General features: G+C 43.3%; 1 protein-coding gene across 1 annotated transcript in view; it reads right to left on the bottom strand.

Annotated features, from left to right (window-relative positions):
* Positions 1-3498: 3498 nt before the first annotated feature.
* LOC100647624 (acetylcholine receptor subunit alpha-like 1) overlaps positions 3499-24223 on the bottom strand; it is a 162927-nt gene continuing 142202 nt past the window's right edge. Inside the window, exon 7 of the mRNA XM_003397513.4 lies at positions 3499-19173. Coding sequence (XP_003397561.2) covers positions 18970-19173 — 204 coding nt within the window. The 3' untranslated portion in view covers positions 3499-18969. The remainder of the gene's footprint in view (positions 19174-24223) is intronic.

Consider the following 24223-nt stretch of genomic DNA (forward strand, 5'->3'; position numbering starts at 1 on the left):
TTCATTCGGCGCATAGACCCTCCATCTACGTAATGAGGCAACTTCCACAAGCAATCGGCTTTAATTAACTTAAATTTATTATCCAGGCGCAAAACAACGAGAGAGTGGAAGAAAGAGAGAACGATAGGCGGCAGCGTGCAGCGAAGGAAGAGAGAAACCGACTTGCGTTTCACTTAAAGGCAGGAAAAAAAAGACGCCTTAATTGTTCTTTATACACTCGCGCTCCCATAGCTTTCTGTCTTCCGTTGCCTGGAAAACTCCATCTTAATTCTTTCGTCGGGACGCATTCCTCCGGATCTCTTTTAATTTCCGTTCTTATTCCGCAGAAAGTGAAAATGGAGCTCGATCGCGCTCTAAGTTGAACGAGGAACGACGAACAAATATTGAAAAATATTGAAAATGGAATAAATTTCCGAGTTGACGGTTGTTGAGTTAAATTATATCGTGATTAACGTAACGTTAATGCAACGTTAAATTACATTATGAGTTAATCTCACCGTTTTAAGTGATGATTTTGAAGTGCAAAGTGCAAAGCGCAGCTGCCATTATTGGATGACTTCCGGTAGAATAGCCGTCGAGAGACGTCTGCATCAAGGGATGGGGGCAGGTTTCTTGAAGTTTGATCGTTAGCGGAGAAAAATGTTTGTACGGATAATAGGTGGCCTTATTGGCTGTTGTTTAAGCTAACGCAATTATCTTTCCTTCAGGGTACATGTGTCGGTCGACTTATCCAATTTAAAGTTCCTTCATCAGGCAGAAAGCGAAACAATTAGCTGGATGTGACTTTGCCGCGGTTCAATTTCGATGGAAACAGCGAAGAGCGCGATTGATAACGACGAACGTCTTGAAAGAAAATTCGTGTCACTTGGAAACTCACCTTATTGCTAACTTTTTCACTCGTTGAACGCATACGGGAAACAAAAACCAACAAGTTTTTGTTTCCACTTTTACGCGTCTCGAATAAACTTGACATAAAAAACCAACAAGTTTTGAGATACGTAGATTGAACTATTCTCTGTAACCCGCGTTTGATCAACGCACGCAGTTTTTACTTCAACTTCACCCTTTGTTCTCTCATCTGCAAACTTTTGACTTTGAAACTTCGATGTTGCCTTGCGTCACACGTGAAACGTCCTCTGTCGCAACTGTGTACGGAACCGATGCTTCACCCTATTGCTGCGAATCTACCACATCCTGTGGCAAAGGGGAAAAATTGATTTGATCGCCGACTACGGAACGTCGTTTCTGCCGAGATATTTGCAAACGAGTTTCCTTCTCATTGATTCCATTCCCCTTGTTCCTTCCTCGAGGAAGACCAAGTTGCGGAAAGTCAGACAAACAAAGATCGTTCGGGGGAGTAGATGAAAGTCGGCAGCGTTCTGTCGATCCATCCAACTTCTCGATACTGTACCATACCTACCCCCGTCCATATCTTCTATGTTCTTCTGTCGACTAATTTCTTTCTCGCCTTCGCCTCTTCTGGGAATGTCCCCGCTCCGATTGTTTGCTCTGGCAACAACACGATCCAGGAAAACAGGGGAACGTGTAGGAAGCGAGGGAGCTGGTAGAGGGAGAGAGTGGATCTATACGAGAGGACGAGCGAAATTGTGCGGCAAGGAACACTGGCGTGGCGTCGAATGTTTCCACTCTCGTCTGGTCCATTTTTCGGCTGGTATTAGTGGTAAAAGCTGTCGATAATGGATCCTTATTAAATAGAAAAGAAAAAAAGAAGTTAGGCGGAAAGTAACGTGTCATACCTCTTGATGGTTTCGCTGGCGAAAAGCGGGAGTGCTTTTTGCGCGGATACGAAATTTCGGAAAATGGACGGCCGGCAGGGTTGCGTCGGTGCGATTTTAATTTCTTCAATTCGATTAACGATAATCGATGCTAATTTTCCACTACTCTCTACCATTCGCTATTCTACGGTTGTTCTCGTGGAAAGGATATTTGGAAATAATAGAAACCGAAATTCGAAAGAACGAACAATAGAGAGAAACCGTGACAGGTTATATCTACGACGCCACCAATTTTTTCAATACGTTTATTATTTTTTAAACAATAATTTTAACCGCTCGTTTATTTCAATCGTTTTACATACGTGGATAGTTGTGTAGAGTGTAGACGTTTCTTTAGCTTACAAATAGGTTAGTTTAGTTTTTTTTATCCATACATAACGTGTGTATGTCTATGTGCGTGCGCGCGTGTGTATGTCGTGTGTACGTGTTTGTGTGTATGTACGCTGTGTATGTTCCTGTAACCGTATGTACGTGTGTCTTTACGCCAGTGTGTACGTACGTATGCATGTATGCGTGTATGAGTCGTCACGTGTGTTCTCTGCTCTCAGAGTACTGGCTCTCCTCCATTAATTAGGTAATTAATATATTACATAGCGTCTCTGCTTCCGTTCTCTATCTCCTCTGCAAACCTCATCCCTCCCCGGAAACGATCTTTCATCCCCGCTATCGACTCTGTTCCCTCACCCTCGGCCTTCCGTTCATCACCCGGCCCTTCTCTCCCCCATTTCCCTCCCACGTCAGCAGCGGAATCGCAATTGAGGAATTGTAAGACGGATTTAAGTGCCATTTGCCCTTGCTTGACAGGCGACTGGAACGAGATCGAGCGCGCTGCGACGCCGAGCGTGTTCGTGGATCGACGATCGAGCGATGTCCGCGGGAGGAAGTCCGAGATAAATGACGTGTTCGTTTTTTTTTTTTTTATGTACAGACCTAGAAATGGCTGACCCTCGCGAGCCTCGATTGCATCGCCGGATGCGCGGAGGGGATCCACAACTCGTCGCTGGACCGATTCCCGACTACCACTGCAGATGATAAAGTAACGAAAAGAGGAAAAGAAGAAAACGAATGAAACTCGTACTCGAAAGACCAAAGTCGAGAGATAAATGACAAATTCGAGAGGGGTTGAAATTTCGCCGGCAGACAAATCGTCCAGCCATCGATCGCATCCCCTTCGGCTAGTCCGTTCACTAGGCACTACTGTCGCTGAGTGTGATGTACAAAGGGATTCGTAAAAGTTACTGTACAGTCTATCGTATGCGTCGGTGGCTCCGGAGGCTCGCGACGATCGCTTCGAGGTGGTAAATGATTGCCTTGGGCGCTCACTAACGGAGACGCTGCTCGATCGGCGGCCCCTGCTGAAAGATCGTATTCTCGTTCCTTCTTCCAGCGTGTTTCGTCATTCTTATCGTCGTCGATCACGATCGTTTCATCGCCAAAGGAATCATCCAGCAGGGGCTATCGCGGAACGAATAGTGAAAAGAGAGAGAGAAAAAAAAAGAAACGCACGGCACGACAATACGGACACGATGGGCAGGTGGCACTCGGTTTCGGAGACATGACAGACACAGACGCACGAGAAACAGACAACAGACAGACAGGCAGACGAACAGCAGGCAGACGGACAAGACAGACAGACAGACAGACAGGCAGACAGATAGACAAACAGATAGACAGAGAGATCGGCATTGTTAACAACGGAAGATTCTCGGTGATTCGTTGTTGTTTATTTAAAACAAATTTTTCATTCGTTCTCCGTGGATCGTCGGTTTCCATCCATTCGACACTTCACCCTGATTCTTCTCTTTATCCTTCGTTCGTCCGAAGCGTCGATTATCGGCGCACTTCGTCGACTCATCGCTACAGCGATCGTAACGATAGTCAGCGAATTGCTAACGATAATAAATAATCGTAACAGTCGCGATAACAATAATGATAAGTACAATAGTAATGATAATATTCAATCGCGACGAAGGATCCTCGTGAACATACAATATTTAATGGCAACAAACGTTTCCTTCGACATTCTCTTCACTATTTCTTCGCCAACTTTTCCAATATTTCCTCCCTTCGTATGTACATATGTATATTATTAATCGTTCCGCCGCTTTCGTGTAACGCTATAAATCTGCGAAACGCGTCGCTACGTAGCGACAACCGATCAAACAATCGTGACAAATTGCGATTCGATTCCCATGCGCTGATTCGAGCCGCCACCAGTTTCACCGCTCGCAGCGACGAATCTCGCCGATGTCTCGTCGATTTTCGACTAAAAATTGTATTATATAAAACATTCGCAGTCTACCGAACACCGGTAGTTTTAAAATTCCTCTTCTCTATTTACGCCACGTTTTCTACCTTCTCAATGCTTCGACCAACCACGCTTCGAATTTTCCGTCAGGAGCAGTAGTTCGTGCAAAATAATCAGTTGCGGATTTCAAACGAATTTAACGACTCCTTTGACCGCAGCGTGTTCGATGAGGTTGCTAAAATGTCGTAACGTTTCAATCGGAAGGATCAACTCGCAAAAAGAATGGTTCTGCCAGCGGGTTTCCAGGCTTCTTTTTTCCCGCTGGCGAATTCGTAATCCCTAATTCGAGAGGCGAATCGCGAGCCATTAATCCCGCGGACGTGCTCAAAAACGATTATGAATTTCAAATGATTCCGCAATAGATCTATCGCCCCTGACTCCACGTCGAAGCATGGTTCTGCGATTAGCAAATTGATCGAGCTAAAATCGCGTCGATCCCTCGCGTTCTTCCTTTTCCTTCCCTCCTTCCTTTCCGTCTGTCTGTCCCGTGTGAGAAAAAGCAAACTTCATGCACACGCTTAGGACGATATCGGCGATTCGTCGATAAGATCTCGTTCCAACGTGACGCGTGCACTCTATCGACGCCGGGCTTGAAGCATCTGCTCGATCAATCGATACGTACATATACATATACATACATACATACATACATACATGTATATATATATAATTACGGACGAAAGCGATCAGAGACTCTTCAAAACGCGAGGGAACGACCTATTTCGCCGAAAATAATCGACCAGCGATGCTTTACGGGGGCTCGAGCTTCCGGTGAGCCACGCGTCGCCTTCCGCTTCCACAGAGCACCAAAGAGTCGAACCTCGTGGTCCAGAGTCGCTGAATGCTTTTCGAAAATTAACCGAGACACGATCGAGTAACAGAATTTACTCGCCTTCTGTATTCTTTTCTGCCGCCGTCATTCTCGTTCTTCCTTCCTTCTTCTCCTCGTTTCTCATTCAAAGATACGATGCTCGTTCACACCTCTGTCTCTCGCACCATGCACACGCACACCAGGTAATAACTTACTTATCAAATTCTTCTTTTTTTCTTTTCTCTGTTTTATTTGCGTAATCTCATCGCTATGTGTGGTTTCATCGTACAATTCCGCTCACTCGCGGTCGCTTTCAGACAAACGGGTTACGTTCATTCGGCTATCAGGCATTCGGTGTGTCAGGCATACAGATCGGTCGCACGTTAAATACGTATAATCAAATATTTATTCCAAGCCGACTTAATATAGGATAACAGCTTCATCTCATTTGTATATCTCGTTTTAGGTCGTAAATCTAGAGGATTGGCACGAGTCCGCCGTACGAATCGATTAGTTAGAAAAAATCTAGAATCTTCTTAATTACCCGTAATTTTATCGTAAACATTTAACTGTAGATTCGATACGTTTACTTCCTTAATAACACACGTTCGTCGTCCTACGTTCTTACGTACGGATATAACAAAATGTTCGTATGGTTTTTTTTTTATTTTTTTATTTCATTTCCTTCGTTTCCACCCTCATCGATAACACAACTCATCGTCATCGTTGATCATCGTCGTCAACATCGTCGTAATCTTCTTCGTTTCTCCCACATCTCCTCTTCCTCCTTTCTTCCTTTCCTTTTTTCCTCCGCTTTTTATACATAAATGGCCTTCGTGTACGTGTGTATGCGTCTGTGAGTGAACCTGTAACGTATACGTGTTTGCGCCCACCCTCTCCCCGTTTACGAATGCTCGCGACTTTTCCCTCCGCGTGAAATTACGGCAAACAGAAAAAAGGAGCGAAAGCAGGAGGCGACCACGGGAACGAAATCGAAAGGAAGGAGAGACGAAGCTTTCAACCGAGAATGATCTTTTCACTCCCGACGGAAGAACAAGCTTGAGGGTGGTCACTGAACGAACGAGTTCGATGTGCGCTCGTTGAAATCGATCGGCATGATAACCATGCCTTTTCCACCGTTCTGTTTCGTGTTTTCTTAACTTCTAAGGAGACAGAATACGTTCAACGAGGGAGGGCAACTTGTTTTCCCCCTTTCGGTCGCGGCGCGTATGTGTATAACTGTGCACGCGTGCATAGTTCGTGCTTTAATCAGGAAATCGATCTAAGGAAAGTATTGGAGAGATTTCGCGGGCATTTGAGGATAGTTTGAATTCATTCGTGATTACACTTTCGTTTCTGCTTTTATACAAAACCTATATTTACAGTTGACGATCGAGAACGAAAGCGATGTCAGTCAGAAACGAAGCTTTCCTCGAACATACGCACGCGTACAACCTGTATAATTGTTTCTATGAGCTTATGTAATGATGCGTGTCGCGTATTTTGTGTTTTTCGTGTGCGATCTCGTTATTTTACGTCGCTGCCTTTAACCACACCCTTGGCAAACGGGCTGCCATCTCTGTCGCTCTTCAGTTCCTACGCAACAACGTGGCTCGATTGATTCCCGCAAAAACTTGATGACCGCCTTTTGCGTGCACCAGTTCTCCTCTACCCTTAATATCCTTTTTCAATCTCTAATAATCGCTCCTTTGCATGCTATTTTTTTTTTCTTTTTTCTTTTTTGAAACCGTAGAAAATGTGAGGCATAGAAAAAAACTTCCCGCGGCACACTCGACGAACACGTGCCGTGTTTTCTCTTCTTTCCCTGTCTGTTTCCCTTCTGATCGAGCCCCCTTCGACAATTTCGTTTCTGCTTGGACGAGGGTGGGTGGAATGGGCGAATGCAGGGGTAAAAGCCGAAGGTCTCCGCCTATCTTCTTCGAAACGTTCGTCACACGTTTCTTTCCTCTCGATCTTTTTCTCTTTCTTTTCCCCTTTGTTTCTCTTACGCATTCCGCTACAATGAAAATTCTGCCCGTGTTACTCCTTCGTCCTTCGTCCGGCTGAGAAGAGGCGCGCGACGATTCTGCTCGAATCCATTTCCTCTTGCTTCTCTTGTCTTCCTTCTTCGTCATTCTCCTTCGAAATTTCTCGAGGAACAAACCTCGACAACAAATATTCACGGATGGCCCTCAAGGTGGCCGGAGCAATAAGTGTCTGATTGTCTTAACAATACTATCAGTTTTACACGAATTTCATCGGGTCCTCCCTCTCGTCAAACAACGATCGTTCGCTTTATATTTGTCCGCTTTTAATTTTCCCCCACGTTCCGCCTCTCTTCTCTTTCTTGTTTCTTACTATTTTCTTGTATTTTTTTTTTCTTTCATCTTTGGAATTCGATAACAATACACCGTATAACGTTTCGTAATCGTCGATAGTAGAGTTAGCGCTCGATATACTTGTTAAGGGTACTTTTTAATTAATACTCGATATTTTGTTATTTAGCGTTTATTATTTTCTCGTTTATTTACTCTTACGTTTAACGTTACCGTAACTCGTTTATTGTTAAATGGTAGTTTATTACTGCGTTTTTTACGTGCTATCATTACTCATTATTACTATGCTTCATTTATCCTTACAGCGTTAGCGTCGTTATTAATAAATCGATATTTAGTTATCATTATTACTATTGTGTTATCATTAATAATCTACATACTCCCACCCTTGAACCTCCGCCATCTTCCGACTCACCGTCATCCTACATCGTGCGCATCGATGGTGCCGCGTTCCTCTTCCTTCTTCACAATTTTTCTACAACATGTTCCTTAAAAAAAAAAAAGAAAAAAAAAGAAATCCCCCGATATTCTTCGTACCATGTGAACACAACGGGAAACATCAACGGCAACGACGTGGCCGGAAAAAACACGAACAACCCACCCCTGTCCGTTTCAGTTAACACTATGTTTCAACACTAGACGATAACATCATCTTACTTTATTTTATATATAACACGTATGCAACGTTGAGCAAAGATTTCGATTTAATCCGTTCGAACATACGAAGAGATTCCTAACTACCACCCCTCCGTTACCCAACTCATCCCCTCCCTCTTCGTGGCCAGAAACTTCCTGGCCGGTTTCAGCCATCGCGAGACGATGTACGCGAGTTTACTCCTCGAATTCGATCGACCTGTTTTCGAGGGCTGTGCACGATCGTTGGATCTCGCGTGGCCAAGTACGTGTGACTTCGATGATTATTCCGACGAGCTCCCACAGGGGGTGAAGCGTCTTCGAAACAGACATTCGCCCCTCCCCCTCCCTGGTAGCTCCAAATGTAGCTGTCTTACGTGTATATATGCGCGTGTAAATGTGTTTGGATGTCTGTGTGAGTGTGGTACCCGCGGTCCACCCTGGTGATGGTTGTAAATTCGTGTCGTGGAATTCTTCCGGTGAACGTGTTCGACGAACGAACCCGTTTCGATCAACGCGGTTCTAAACAGATCGACGCGGTGGCTTCGTTCGATCGCCGCGTTGTAGAGGAACAAGACGATGCCGATACGGTCGTTGAGATCAAAGACAATTGGAAAAGTATGAAATTACACGGTAGAAAAATACTGTGTGCCTCGAATCCAATGAAATCGATACGAGTCGAACGGAACTGGGGCCGATCAGCGTCGACGGGTTTCCGATCTTCACGGCAGAGCTCCGGCGCTGTCCTAACACGATGGCCACTGCTGCTAGAAAGAAGCTCGTACGAATATCGATCTTTGCTTTGGAAGAATAATGCGTGTTATTAAATTGATAATCTTATCTTACTGAACGTTGTTTCTTCTTTTAATTACTCTGTGTAAAATATGTATTCATATTTTTCATTTGATTTACCATCGCTTCACACGTGTTTCTTATTAGTATACCATTTTTCTGTGAATCAGTCTGTTTATAAAAATTGTTAGTTTCTAGATTTGAAATTAAAATATAAACATTGTACTCGATTATAACCCTCTTCCTCGGAATCGAATATTCTTAGAGATAAAGCGTAACGCAATTATTAAAATCGAAACTTTCAGGCGTAAATCGAAATTCCTTTGGAAGATTAATTTTAAACCATATCACGCAACTTACATACGGTAGTCCTAATTCTAACAATTGTACGTATTTCGAAGTATTTAATAATTCTTATTTGCAAATACTAATAACGTCGAATTGTTAGACCTTGCCATTTCCACGATAACATGTAGTGTGTTTCTACTTCTTTCTTTCGATCTGCTTTTTTTATTTTATACCGCGGCTATCTCTGTGCGGCTAATAGAAAAAGTACAGAATATAGAATAAAGATCAACGATCGTGCGAACATTAATTACAACGCCGAAGCTTATCCGTGAGGACCGAAAACGCAACGCGCCCACCGCAGAAAAAGAGCCCGAAATGGTCTTTGTTCGCCTACCCTTTTGTTTCAAAAGACGATAATTCATTACGTGATCTGGAAGCCGCGCCCACCGTTCGTTCCGGTTATTCGCCAGCTTATTTCCCTATTCCGTTTTCCGACGTCTTTGCACAACATGGGAGTTGCGGCGAAACATAGCTGCCATTCCGCTGTGCCGTGCCTTTCATCGCCCGAATCCGCTTCGAACGTACGTACGAGCGCGGCTAATCGAATTTGCCACTTGTTTGAAACGCCTGCCTCTCGCGTAATCGTTTGCACGCTAGTACTGCGAACTCCGTGTTGCACTTCAGAACGTTATTCGCAAACCGTTCGTTTTTTTTACAAAAGAATTACTTCATTTTAACAGTGGAGCTACCGACGACTAAAATATCAAATTTGTGCCAAGGATAACGTGACGTAGAGGAACAAAATGGGCCTTTGTTCATATACTTTGGTGAAAAATCATTGAAATCGTGAAAAATACATTGTTGCGAATGTGCGAAATTACCGTGAAATCTTATTAACTTGACAATTTGACGATTTCGGTAACCCTAATGTTAAAACAAATAATAGTTTGCATAAAAGAACAGTCGACGAAAAACGACGAAAAGCAATTTCATAAACCTGCTATTTTCGAATTTTTGTACAAAGAAAAAAAATTCCAATGATACGCTTGGAAAGGCAGTACGACGTGTGTCTCATCTTCGAAACTGTGATCGACGATATCTATCTATCAAAGAGAAGGGAACCGCACGTGTGCGCCAACAAAGATGGAAGAACGCATCGAGGGCGGAAATTCCTAACGTTTTCGAATGATAAAGGCAGATCGTCCAATTAGTTGCGCCCTTAACGCGTGTATCGCGATTTTTGTGTAAAACGTGGTTCGCGTCTGTTCTCCGGTTGTTGTCGACGGCATTTCGCGATCTCTTCGCGATCGTTCGTTACGTTAATAATCCACGTTTCTGCTCTCCTTTTCTCTTCTTCGCTTTTTTCTGTTTTTTCCTTTTCTTTTTTTTTTTTTTCTTAGTATTTTATTTCACGACATGGATTACGGTGTCTCGATGAAAACGTGAAAAATTGTCCCGTAGCAAAGAGATGCGGCCTTGTTCGATGGTGATTCAATGGTGAGGGTTCGCGTACGACTATGGAAACGTTCGATGGTTATGATTGTCGAACTGACGTTAAGAACGGTTTTTCAACGGATATGAAAAATGAACGAAATGGAGAACGAAACTTTCACGATGCGAAAACGTAAATTGGTCGGATTCAAAGGGATAGAAAAAAAGAAAGAAAAAATATAGAAAAGAGAGCGGAGGAATAAAATAATGTCAGTCAAACGTTCAGAAATTGAAAGCAATAAAGAATGAAAAGGGAAATTTCGGGGATTGAGGAAAAAACGTAGAGACAATGGGATTATTCGATCGGACGACGCAGTGAACCGCGCACTGGATGAAGTACAAAATTCCCGTTCGCGAAACGGAAACGAAAAATCCCTGTTGTTCGTCGTACTTGTTACGTAAATTCTCTTTATGGACGGTTTAACATTCCTCTTTCACGTTCCCACGTTAAATCGACGGTGTGTCCACTGGACGACGTATTCGGCAAATTCTATGTATATATAAATGCTGGTTCGCCCGGTTTCCCTTTCATCGGCTTTCATTTGCGGATCACCCCGAGAAAATCGTCTTTCTTTGTCAGGAATGCCCCATGGAAGACTTTAAGCTTCTGACGATACACAGTACTTGATTTATTTGAGCGTTTCACGACTGTGACCCAGAACATGCGGTTCTGCACTCGGAATCGACCCATTGGGCATCCGGACGTAAAACGGACCGACGTAAAAACGGAGAAGCCTGGACGATCGACGAAATGTGTGGCGGCTGAGGCGCGCGATCGGCCGCCCGGTGATTTCAACGACCGGTCACGCGTGTCCACTTGCATTCAATTTAATTTCCAAGCGAGTATTCGTTGCCAAGCCTTTCGAGATTAGTCTCGCCGACAACACTGAAATCTTCGACCTACTATCTACAGCGTATTAATCGAAGAAAATTCGATCGAGTTTACGATTGTTCTTTGTAGAACGAAGGTGCGTCTATCGAACGATAAACCGTACACGAGTAATAAAGATAATCAGAGCGCGGCGTCGATGTGGCGAATAAAAAGAAAAACGATTTCTCGATCAGCCGATTCTTAAATCTCATTCCGCGTCGCGCTTCGATCGCAAGTCCTGGCACGAGGGTCACAATCAGAAGGGTCTACCTATTAGTTAATTAACATGCTTACACGAGATTATCACTTACGCAAAATTGTCGGGTTTGCTTATCAGGCTATCGCGCGCGAGTTTTAAACGTTTGTAAACACTTACTCTGTTAATCTACGCACAGTCACACGTTATGTATTAATCTCCGATCCAACGGTATAGTCGGTGTAACCATGTATCCGAATACGGACACGCGAGAACAGCGAGAAACTGGAAAAACACGAAGACAGGAAGACGGATTTTTCATTTTTTTTCTTTTTTATATTATATGTTTTTTCGTTTCTGTTGGAGGCACGTTTTCCGATCACGCGTTTTCATATTTCATTCTTCTCTTCCACGTTCTTCCATTGAAAATGACGAGAATTTGGAAAGGAGAATTACGATCGAACCGGCGAACAAACACGAACGAATGGAAGAATAAGGTGACAGAGCTGAAACGCAGTCTCAAATTTTAATCAAACCTCTACTGGCTAGTTCCACGGAAACGTGGACACGTCCGTGATAATCGAGAGAGTCTCCTTCGCCCCGTGAGAACCGGCGCACGTTCACCGAATCACAACTCGCTCGCTTTAATCCATTTGCCTGGCGTTCGTTCGCTCGTTTACCTTACATGCCCGCCCTAATTTCTAGCCTCGGGGTTTACACTGCTAATGAATCGTGCGTCTACGAAGGCCCGAAGCGACTGAAAAATTCAATTACGACGCCCGGTTCAGCCTGGCCGACCATCCTTTTCAAGCCCTGGCCAACCAGGGTTGTTCAACGTTCACAGGCTGAAACGACCGACGGAATAACCTGCTTCAGGATCTCCCACACGGACACCTTCGTACGGCTGAAACAGAATTATTTCGCGTCCCGGATCGTTTCTATTCACCTCGAGAGATTATTCACGTCCTCCTCGACCGGTCTATTCAACGGGCACGTTGGAAAGACGCGAGATTTCTCGGTGATACGGCGAAAAATCCGCGATCCACCGGTGGAAACGGATTCTTACGACACTAGCCTGGGGTTTAAATTAATCCAGTGGTAAACGTTAATAAACGCGGTTGATTCAATGGTAGCATGCAAATGAGACTAAATTCCAGAAACGAAATGATCTTGGTCTCTGGCATTCTGTCGGACGATTCTGTTTTAAAGCATTGAATAACGACTGCGTGATAAGCTAAACGAATGGCCGACGAATACTCTCGCAAATGGAGTAATTACATTTCCCTGGCTTCTATTTATTTATCTGGTTTTTCAAGAAAACGTATCGGATAGAGAACGAAAGATAAAAGTATAATCGCGGAGGAGAAAAACCGGCAGCGTAATTAGAAACGTCATCGTGTCGGATGATAAAATACGAAAAACCATTTGATTCTGTTCGTTTCCGCTGGTTCGCGAGAAAAACGCGTGATCGGAATCGTTCGACGATTTTTAGGGTGAAAATTCGCTGCGCAAGGGACGAACAGGCACGACAACATTACGAGGCTTCGATTCTCGTTGGCGCACACGCGCACTAAACGATCGAACAACCCCTCGATCAGTGGATTGTAACGATGCGCGATTACGACGTGGCTAAAACATAACGTCTATGTTTGTAATGTTATTACAATGTACACAGTTTAACCTAATCTTTCGTAGTAATTTTTCAAGCCTACATCGTCGATCGATGGGATCGTAAAATGGAACCGACGTGGATAGATCGAATCGACGACGACTGTAGACGAGAACTTTCCGTTGATCGTTATTCTTTTTTTTTTTTTTTTTGTCTTTATACTTTTTCCCCCGTGTTACGTTTCATTGTCATGGATCGATTATCAAACGTTTTATTATCAACGAGTAGCAACTTAACGTACGACAACAACTATCGTTTAATCATTAGCGTAAAACTCTTAAATCTCTTCGTTTAAACCGTGTCCTCTCTTTCCCTGTCCAACAATTTCATTCTCTCTTTTAAATTTAACTCTTCTTTGCTGCTTTTATTTTCACGTTTCTCCTGTTCTTAACGTTAATCGTATCAATTATTGTTGTCGCAATTGTCGACGAAGCGATGGTGTGGCAGGGGGAGAAGAGCGGTTCCCGGCGAAACAATGGCCGTCGTTGCGCCATTGTTTTGTTATTGTTGAAATTACGTTCGGTCGCGCGTTTCAGCGATCCGTACACGCTGCGTCGATTAACTTTTCCACGCGTTACGCTATCCACCCTTCCCTCCTTCTCCCTCTTTTTCCACTTCTTTCTCTTTTTATACTTTTAATGGAATACTAACATTCGAACGAAGGCACGCCGGTTAGCGAAATTAACGGCGAACAAAAAGAATCTCGAGATTTTCGTGGTCAAATTCTGCTCTCCCGTGAGGACAAAATTGCTTTAGAGTGATTAACGTAAAGTAATTCTTTAATAGCCAGGCGTTTACGGGATTTCGGTAGAAAACAATATCAGTGAAATTTCAATACGAGCGCGGTGCAAATTCATAAAATAAATTTAATACAACGGCCGCGGTAACGACAAACGCTCGCAGCGTCGCTCTTTCAAATGAAAACGCTCGCCAAATGCGTCGTTGCTTGTTTAATACCAACACACCGTTACTTTGTAATCAACCAGGAAATCCGTAAATCCGTAAATCCATGTAATCGAGTGTCAGGTGAATTTTCGTGAAAATCAATCGCACGGCAATCGGATTGAACGAGCTTTTTCAAACGCAGTTTCTACCATTTTGACGTTTGTTGGTGAAAAAAAAAAAGGATTGCGTCGCCGCGCGTGTAATTCTGTGACTCATTAGCCCGAGGTCGCACCACATCGTACATTACGTAGCCGTGTGACGTTCGCGTAATAACGTCACAAGGTTGGCTGCGTGGCTGCGTTTGAAGTCTGATTTAAACCGGGTCGTAAATTAATAACCCGGAACAGGAAGTCAGAGACGCGGCCGGCGAACAATGGCGAACAATGGCGAAACACTGTCGAAACACTGCAACACGACAATTTCCTTAAATACACAAAACTCGCGAATGGATATAATTACATTGGCAACACTGCGACAAAGACACGCCCGACCTTACTTTTCCTCGAATAAACTTATAAAAGACGAATCGTGCAACTGCAATTTTCCGAACAAGTTCAGGCAAATACTCAAACACGACATCCAGGAAAACATCGAAGAAAGAAACCAAGACCGTGGTACGCGATCGATTCCTTGCAAGAAGCGAACAACTGTCAAAGCTTTTGAAATCAGGTAAAAACCAACTTGGATTGTTTCGGTAACGCCAAAACATACCTCTAAAAAATCATACATCAAATCGTTGTAGTTTGTATTACGTCATAAATCATAAACGTTTGCGCTTGATAGCAGTTTACCAAACTCTCGACGAACAACGGTTCTCACGTAGGAAAGTTAATCTCCGCAACGATGGCCGAATGGCGACCGAAATCGCACGGACTTGTACTCTCGCGTGTTTCTCCTCTTCCACCCCTTGAATCCTCGGAACACGTATCACTTCGATGATCGGTGAATCGGGATCATCGCGCCTTCTGATTAGCACACTCGCGTGTTCACCGTGTCCATGGATTGGCGTTAATATTACGTCCCACACTGCACACCATTAGCAACCAGCACCACCAGCATCACCATCGGCTCCCACAGGCTGGCCGAGTGAATCGTCCTCGGTTATGCGATTTATTAGTTTAGTTTTTCGTATGATTAATCTTCTGTTTATACCTAATATGCACATATTAAATATATTATACCGTTACCTTTACGTGAGCAAATAAATTGATTATTATACCGGTTCGCGGAGAGGAAGTGCCTGGGTGGCGTTTCTTTTTCCTTTTCACCCCCTGGGCTGCTCCCGCTTCCACCTTCGTCTCCTTCTTTTCTTCATTGTCAATATACAAACAATGTCTCTCTGTGTGTGTATGTATCCACGAGTGTACGCGTTCGACGCGCTCGCGCGCCCACCCACGAGCTTCGTGTGTCTCGTTTCTTTATTTTTTTTTCCTGCCTTTCTTCGTCTTTTTTTTTTTGTTCCTTATAGAGCACGTGGCCAAACGATGGGCGTTCGACGGTGGATTATCCCGTCAGTCGATAAAGTTCGAGTCGAGCACGCTTTGAGCGTTGCGTTCGAACCGGAGAATGGTCGATGCTTCTGAAAGACTGAATGGCTTAAGCGTGAGTTCGTAGAACTTTGAAGTTTGTTTTTTTTTTTTAATCCGGAAGTTCTGGATACATTGAAAAACTGCTGGAAGCTTTCGAGACGTTAGAACGGTTGCTCGAGGATAACACGGAGAACTCGCGTGAACGTAGAAATATCAATGTACCAAGGTTGTATATCGAAATGAGGTTCTCTATGATCGAGAGAAACAATGTTTACCGGTAGGTCGAGCAATTCTAACGTCTCGAAACGTTTGGGATTTGTTTATTCATTGGACCACATGAGCATCCTATCGCATATTCCCAGAAGCGAGTGGCTTATCATATGTGGAATTTCACGAAAGGCGATCTCAAACCGTATCTTTGAGTCCATCAAAGAGGAGTAATCGTGTTTCCGTTTCTAGATTCCAGCGTAACAGCTTTGCCGCTTCCGAACAGCATCCGACAATCGTGTTTTCGTTGGAACACAGAGCTGAAAACACAGGGTTCACCCGTGTTGAATCTGCTGCACCGTCTTCATCTGTCGTCTGTTGGTCGTTTCCTCCGCCGTGTTATTCGCATCGATTCGCTTGCACGAGCCAACTGTAAAATCCATGGAGGAAGTAGCGAAAGCTCGGCGAATCTCTGACTTCGTGCAGGCAGTAACGGTGAAGAATGGCAGTTGATGGTGCTTCCTAGTCTTTGACCTAACTTTCTTTCGTTTTCTTTTCCCCGATCTTTCCCAAGGTTTCTTCGATCGACCATGGAAATTGTAAGGGTGTAAAACAAAATCGTTGAATGAGCCAGGAAGCTCGAACGATGGGTTCGATGATGGAAAAATCCTTCGATAACGAAAGTGCATAGACAAAGTTCATCGGAGATTTGAACACAGTCGATAGAATCACGGATGGAGGTAATCGATTAGCTTGTCTACGGTATCTCGAGAGTTCATCGTTTGGGTAGTATCAAGATCGACGAACGATGCTGCAAGGCAATTAGCGGCTAAAAATTCGCCGATTTTTATCGCCATCATCTCGAAATGATTTTCAGCCATGCGTTCCACCGTACCACACGTGAGATCTTCGTTTATCTCACACGATAAAAAAGAAGCACGGAGATGCTGGAATATTAATCGCTCGTTCTCAAAGAAACGGAGATATAATTCTCGTCTTAAATTCTCATTTTATCAGACCCGGTACACTCTGGTACGGCGAGTCTTCTTAAGGAACATCCTTTGCTCTGTTTTCCTCCTTTAAATCTATCGATAACGCTTACTCGCTTCTAAGAATCGATCGGATCGATCAGGGTCCGTTGCTTCTAAAGTTGGCAGTTGTTTGCGAGCTTCTATGCTCGCGATTCTCTCCTCTTTCTTTCCAGTGTATTTGTTGAGAATACGCACGACGAAGGAATCTCTTGTCGGATGAACGATTCGTTGGTCGAGAGAACTATTTCAACGGCCGTTTGATTTCTGGCTGGATCGACGTATCAGGCCGTGCGCTGGCTCGCGATTGAACATTCGAACCACGGGATTCTGCGTTCGACCGAAATCATTTGCTTTAGTAACTGATGAGCAACTTGATGGTGATTAAAAATAGGATTACAAGGAACGAGTTAAAAGAGTTTAAAAAGATTTCGATAAAGATTATGCGCGCCGTTACTTGGTTCGTCGATCGAGTTGAAAGTAAAAAGGGGGAAAAAGTGTAGGAAAAGAGAAGAGTGGAAGGAACGAGGAAATTTCCAGTTTTTTCTTTCTCCGAGTCCCCCGTTGCTCGAGCGAGCAGCACACGTTTCCTGGCACGATAATCACCGGCTCGACGACGACGACGACGAGTCTCGTTCTTTATCAACGCTAGCAATTCTCCAGCCCGAAGAATTCACCTTCGTCGTACGTTTCTCCCGCGAGGTTCCCTATGGTTCCCAGCTCGGTTCGTGTGCTCGGTTGTGCGTGTGGCGTGTGTCGTGACCGCGCGAGCGCGGCGCACTCCCGTGATTATACGATGTGTCGAGAGATATATGCGGATGAATATCGCGTTGCGTGCTCATACGCTGTGAGATCGTCGAGTTATATCTACGCACGTAATAGATGTATAATTCTTTTTCTATATACCTATGTACACCGCGTACACACACCTTGAACGGATACGCACGCGGGCGTGTGTGTCTACCTCGTGTTTTTTTTTCCTCTCTTCTCCCGATGCGTTTTCTTTCTTCCTCTTCTTTTCCTTCTTCTCTCTTATTTTTCCTCGTTTTAACTCATCCCGTTACGTATAAATGTTAACACGCTGGATCCTGCGCAAGTGTGAACCCGTATGTGTAGGTGTATGCGCGTGAAGATGTCTGTACGTTCGTGTGTGCGCGTGTATATGTAAGAATTACATGTATACGTTTCCCCTCGTAGCTGCTCTTAGTGTACGTAGATGCGTGCGTGTATATAATGTGTACGTGTTTGTTTTAAACGTCTTCTTATATAAAATCGGCAGTTCGGGCAGTTCGACGTCTCGCCGCACGACTCTAGCCTTACGTATGAAACCAGATTTACAAAAATACGTTGCGCGTGTGTTTCGCGTATTTGGCACTTTTTCTCCCCTCTCTTGCCCCCAATTCTCTCTCTTCCTCGGTCTCGTTCGTTCAATCTCGCTCATCCCTCTCACACCCATTCGCTCCGTCATCCTCTTGTTTCCCTTTCACACGCTCCCGATCACACGTCCATGCATAGGATTTTCTCTATTTTTCTTTCGACAAAACTCGTACGCTCCATTTCGTTCGTGTTCTCCCCCCCCTTCCCTCCTCTAAACCAGTCTGCGCCCCACTCTCGTCACCCGTTCAAAAGAGTTTCAGTATCGAAATCTGAATATCAGATTTATCCACAATTCGGAGAGGGAAAGATCCACGCCATCTTGCTGAATCCTCGTTTTTGCCACACGTTGCCTCCTACTTTTTCCTGGCCATGTTCTTTAGGAGGTCTCATCATCTCTGGCAGCAGCGATCGAGAGAGGATCCTCTTGCATGTCGACGCGAAAATCGGCAGTTTCGATGATGGGCGGCGGCCGCTGAACGACAACGACGACGACGACGATAACAATGACGACGACGACGACGACGACGACGACGGCGACGACGACGACGACGAGAACGATAACGCGTGCAACGGGAACGACGACGCCGGCGACCGCGGTGGCAACAACAGCGACGATGATGCCCACGACGACGGCGACGACGGTGAAGCAGCTGCCGCTGTGAACGCGGCGCGAAGCCGCGCGGAATCGTCGACTAGTCCTCCTCGGGACCCATGTTCATCAGCATCATCTTCTTTTTCGCGATCTTGCTGTACTTGATGTCGATCGGCTTCGTGGTATCGTAGAGGCTCGGCGCCTGCAGGATAATCAACACCGTACCAAGCACGCAGGCCACCGTGAATATCCAGAGGAAGATCCGGTCGAGCACCATCGCCACGTATTTCCAGTCCTCCTCCACCTAAAATCAGAAATTTGAAATATAGTAATCCTTGTAACTTCAAACAGACCAAACAAATCTCCGCCTAACTTTTATTTCTTTAGCTAGTTCGTAGAAATATAAATTTACACAGAAAGTTTCGTTCGTTTCATAAGGTGATAATAGATGAACAACAATTTCTGTTTTATACTAGTTCATTGAATTAGGTATGATCCATTTCGTCCTATTTCTATTATTATGTTCGATGCATAATTCAATAAACTAATATAAAACAAAAAACATTGGGCGTGTATTATTTCCTTATAAAACGAAAGAAACTTTTCGGACAACCTAATATAACCAACCTAACCCCAACCTAACGTAACGAAGACATAATCCCACGCGTAGAGATAAACGATGTACGTTACTTGTGCGCTTGGTGAGGCTAACGAGAGAAAGAAACTACGCGAGGAGATAGTTGAGAATACCGTGAGACCTCGTAACGGCACGAGCTTGCCAACGTTATCGTAAATAAAATATCTCGTTCGACAAGTCGATCATCATCCTTCCCATCCAGCCAAGCGCAACATTCTTTCGTCGTTTCGAAGCCAGTTCAGGGAATGAGAAACATTCTTTCCAAGTTTTCTTCCTCCGTTGAACGTCCAACTATCTACTCTATGTAGCAAGGATCCATGTAGCTCTTCGTCATCGAGCTCTCTATATCTAGCTAAAAGATGAGTTGTATTTTCGAACTTTCAATCGAGTACCCTTACGACTTGTAGCAAACGTTGAGAAGCAAAGAGAACGAGAAATAGAGTCGGTCTCGTCCGTCCTGGAAACTGGTAACATAGACAACTGATACCTCATTCCATGGGTGTATCGACTTCTTTCGATTCCCTCCGTGACAAGGGAGGAAGTGGACGATAAAACAGACACCCGATACTTTTATGATATCTTGCTCAGGAACGTCGCTCGGTATATCGTTCCCTTTTCAATTCAGTACAACCTTTTCGTGCGTCGTTCCACGTCGCTTTCTTCGGAATCGGTTCACGCACGGCGCGCTTTTATCTCGATAAACGAGCTTACTCCGCCTACAGTGATCCAATAACGAACTCGATCGGATCATTCCGATACGATACCTTCGCGATGAGACAAAGATCGAATGACTCACGCGGATATCAAGGGATGAAAATCAACTGGGGGGAGAAGAGAATACGAAGGGGGGAAACGAGATATACGAAGAGAAATGTGGAGGGAGGGAATTACGGTGATCTAGAAAGTTTGTTTAATCCAGGATCAAGGCGGGTAAAGTTCTTTTCGCTGGCACCCTCATGGCATTTACGTTTGGCGAGCGTCCAATCCGCTGCTGGCGAAGAAAGCTCGCTGTTGGCTATATCGTAACGCGTCTAGATCGTGGACCAGTCACAGAACGTAGTTTGTTTCCTTAGGTTACTGTAAAAGGTTTGTTAGGTCGACTAAAATTCTCAATTTCTTTCGGATAAATCAAAAAATGATTTGCGGGCGATTGCTTCTCCTCTATTGAGGGAAATCAGCGAAATGAAGCTCCTGTTCCTGGTGTCCACGCGGTGGAATTTAAGATTCCTTTAGGATACGCGAGATATTCGCGAGATGCGAAAGAATAAGTAGCTTTCTAACGGGGGAGAAACAAAAAGTGAAAGATAAGGAAAGAGGTTTCGTCTATCTACTCGCTATCTCTGGTTGGTTGCTTTTATTCCTAGCTTCGTTTATTCCAGTTGTTCTCAGCCATCTACATTCCAAAATCAGCTTCAGAATCGCCAGATACCGTCCTATCGTTGTAAACGCCTCCTTTTCCCGAGACTACAGAAGGAAACTGCTATAGAATGCGAACGATGGAATTCGGTCGTCTCGTTCTATCTTGGTATCTCTGTTCATAGAACAGGTAGCTTTAAAATTTTCCCGCAGTTAAGTTTAATGTAAGAAACAAAACTGAAGCTATGGCGGTGACAATCGAAGTGCAGAATATTCGCACACGATGACGTAAGCGGAAAAGAAAACTTGGGCGAAAAAGTAAGTAGAATGAAACTTTCTCGTACGAAGTTTCCTTTAGGAAAAAACTCACTTTAAATATTCGCCTGATAAAGCGCCTGGTACCTTCACTTATCTTTGTGTTTATCGTGTTCTGTAATGAAGAATACACGTTGAATAGGATATCCATGTACGATCAATTTTATTCCCTTAGAAATTATTTCCCATTTATACCCTTTGTATCAAGTTCCTTCTATCATAAACTACTAAAATTTATTGTCCTGTTTCGCTGCGCACCCTCTTTCCATTACTTAAACACGAAGATATTCGTCTATAGCAAGAACCGTCGACACTTTTCAAGCAAATTCTAAATTTTCTCGAAAAATCCCCACGTATGACAAATTTCTATTTCGTGTTTTCATCCCTCCTCCCGGCCTTTACCTCCGGTTGCGCCATCAGTCACAGAACATCCTGTACATGTATAGAACTATACATAGGTGCTTGCAATGCTTTCTCACAAAACACGCGCGATAAATCACAAATGACGAAGTACACTTCAGCCGCGTAATTCTACGCCAATATAGTCAGGTTTTGCATGGATGACGAATCAAATACGCAAGCATTCAGCGGTGCGGTTTTTTTTCTCTCGGGAAGCGCTCGTGCTTTCTCGCGGCAGGATATTAACCGAATTAAGCACGTTTAACACGGGTCATGCGACCAGAGGATTCAGCAGCCCCGAGAATACAAACTCACAAAGCCCTGTTCATTCGTCCCGAGACCTTTCGGTCGGTCGACCACGAGACGTTACGTTTCCTCTTTCGGTTATTTCGTTTTGACGAATTCACAACGATGGAAAAGAACACGTCACGAGTCACGATGATTTTCTCTGGCAGATTCGCAAATGAAATTGATCCAGAGTACAAATATACATCGATCGGATTGATTCGGAACACGGTTTTTTACATATCGCAGAGGATTGAATTTTTTAAACATTTTACTGTGTATATTCAGCATTGAAAGTTGCAAGCCACGCTGTACTTAAACTTTTGAGTGTCGTTTTTGTTACCTTTTGTTCATTACGAAGGCATAACAATAAATTACAAAGGCGCGATAAATATAATTTTGATTATACAGTTTGTTCTATAAATTGAAAAGTTACGAATCTACATTAAATATACGGTTTTGTACGGGTTTTCCATTCAAAGATAAGCAACGAGTATCTTTTGTCAGTTTTTTGCCATTACATCAAAGGAATGCTACGATATTCAACCGAGGCAATTTGGGCGGAGAGCGTATCATTGTATCGTCGTTCAATTATTTCTGCTATGGACGCCTCGTGTTTGAATTATTTCTATTGTTACAAAACGGAGTTCTCTTTATCAACGAGTTTGGAATAATTAGCTTTAGGTCAGATTTATTATGCACATATAATTCCGCTGCTATTCCTGTGCTCTTCCAATACGCCTTCTTATTTATTTCCTTCCTTTTTACTTCTTTTTACTTTCAGTGATGATTACGAGTCAAAGAGTTCCTAACTCTTCATACCTCAATATTGTGCTGGTAAAACATTTATTTTAAAAATGTGTCAGAAGCTTTATGTGAATAATATGTAACCTTTTCCGGTAAGGTTCTTTCGTTTCACTCTTAACTGTTTGAGTCCCAGAGGTCTTTGAAAAAATAGGGAGAGGATTCTCGAGAAATCGCGAATAGCGCGATAACGCTTATCTTAATCGATTGTGAACTAAAGCAAGCGACGCAATAATGCTCGTCACATTTGCTATTTTATGAAATACATCTATATTATTATATATACATACTTATTAATTTATAAATATTTCAAGTTTTGTTCAATAAAAATTATTGAGAAGATAACAACGAAATAGAAAATACCGTGAGTCGTCCGTAGCGATACAAGATTTGTTCTCTTTTTTCTTTTATTGATGTTCTAATAAAAATGTTTAATTGTTCAATTGTTCAATTTCAAAGTATCTTCTATTTATCGGTTATATTCAAAATGCCCTAACTGTCAATTTTCATACAATTTTTACAATTGTAAGAAGTTCAAGCGCTCCGGTCATATATGACCAACGTGGCAGTCAAAGTGTTAATATTATTCAGTGATAATACAGCAATAAATTATCTGTATATCATTGCATTATATTATATCGCAACTGCAGTATATTATATTATCACAACTGATACGCAACGATAATAACATACGAAAATACCAACCTTCGAATTCGTGGACGCAACGGACGATGCACCTGTTCTCTCGAAAGTTACGAGTTTGACTGTCGACCCATGAAATTCGTTCAAAACACTCGTCTCGCCGCATTAGGAACAGTTAATTCCTCGACCGTTTGCGGTTCGTCCTTCGTGTGCACACGAAAATATGGAATACATTTCGGTTCGACCATTTTAGAGACTTATTTGGAAATTAAACCGCGTTGAACAATGGCGTTTGGATTGAATTCTTCTACGATTTGACTGCCGATTGATTACAGGCATTCGTGCATTTTTCGTTTATCATTGTTGTACGATAGCAATGAATTTTCGATGTTTCATTCGATACGTTTGATGGTATCTGAGAGAAATATCGAAGCTTGCGAGGATTTTTCTGTGAATAACAGAACAAAGAAAATACGTGGAACGGAGGAATAACGGAGAAAGAACCGTTCCATAAAGAAATTGAAGAATAGCGATTCGATCGATGATGCTCCCCATAAATTCCAATAAAAAGCGAATACACGATCGCAAGATCGGCATCGCGTGAGATATAGCGCGATACCACACCGGATTATTCGACAGTTTTCACTGAATACAACATTTTCCTTACCATTTTTTCCCCGCTATCTGATAAAGGATCGAATTTCAATTAAGAATTTCAGACTACGTTTGATGCTATCTAACAGTAGCACTACCGACATTTAATATGTCCACTTAGACATACTAGGTATGCATATACGTAGAAGATCTATGGTGGCAATAAAAGTGATACGGCAAAAATGAGACACGTAATAAAGTATAATAAGTGCAATAAAGTAAATAGTATAATAAAGGCTTCCATATTTGAACTAATAGGCAG

This window comes from Bombus terrestris, chromosome 9 (genome assembly GCF_910591885.1).
Source record: "Bombus terrestris chromosome 9, iyBomTerr1.2, whole genome shotgun sequence".
NCBI lineage: Eukaryota > Metazoa > Arthropoda > Insecta > Hymenoptera > Apidae > Bombus > Bombus terrestris.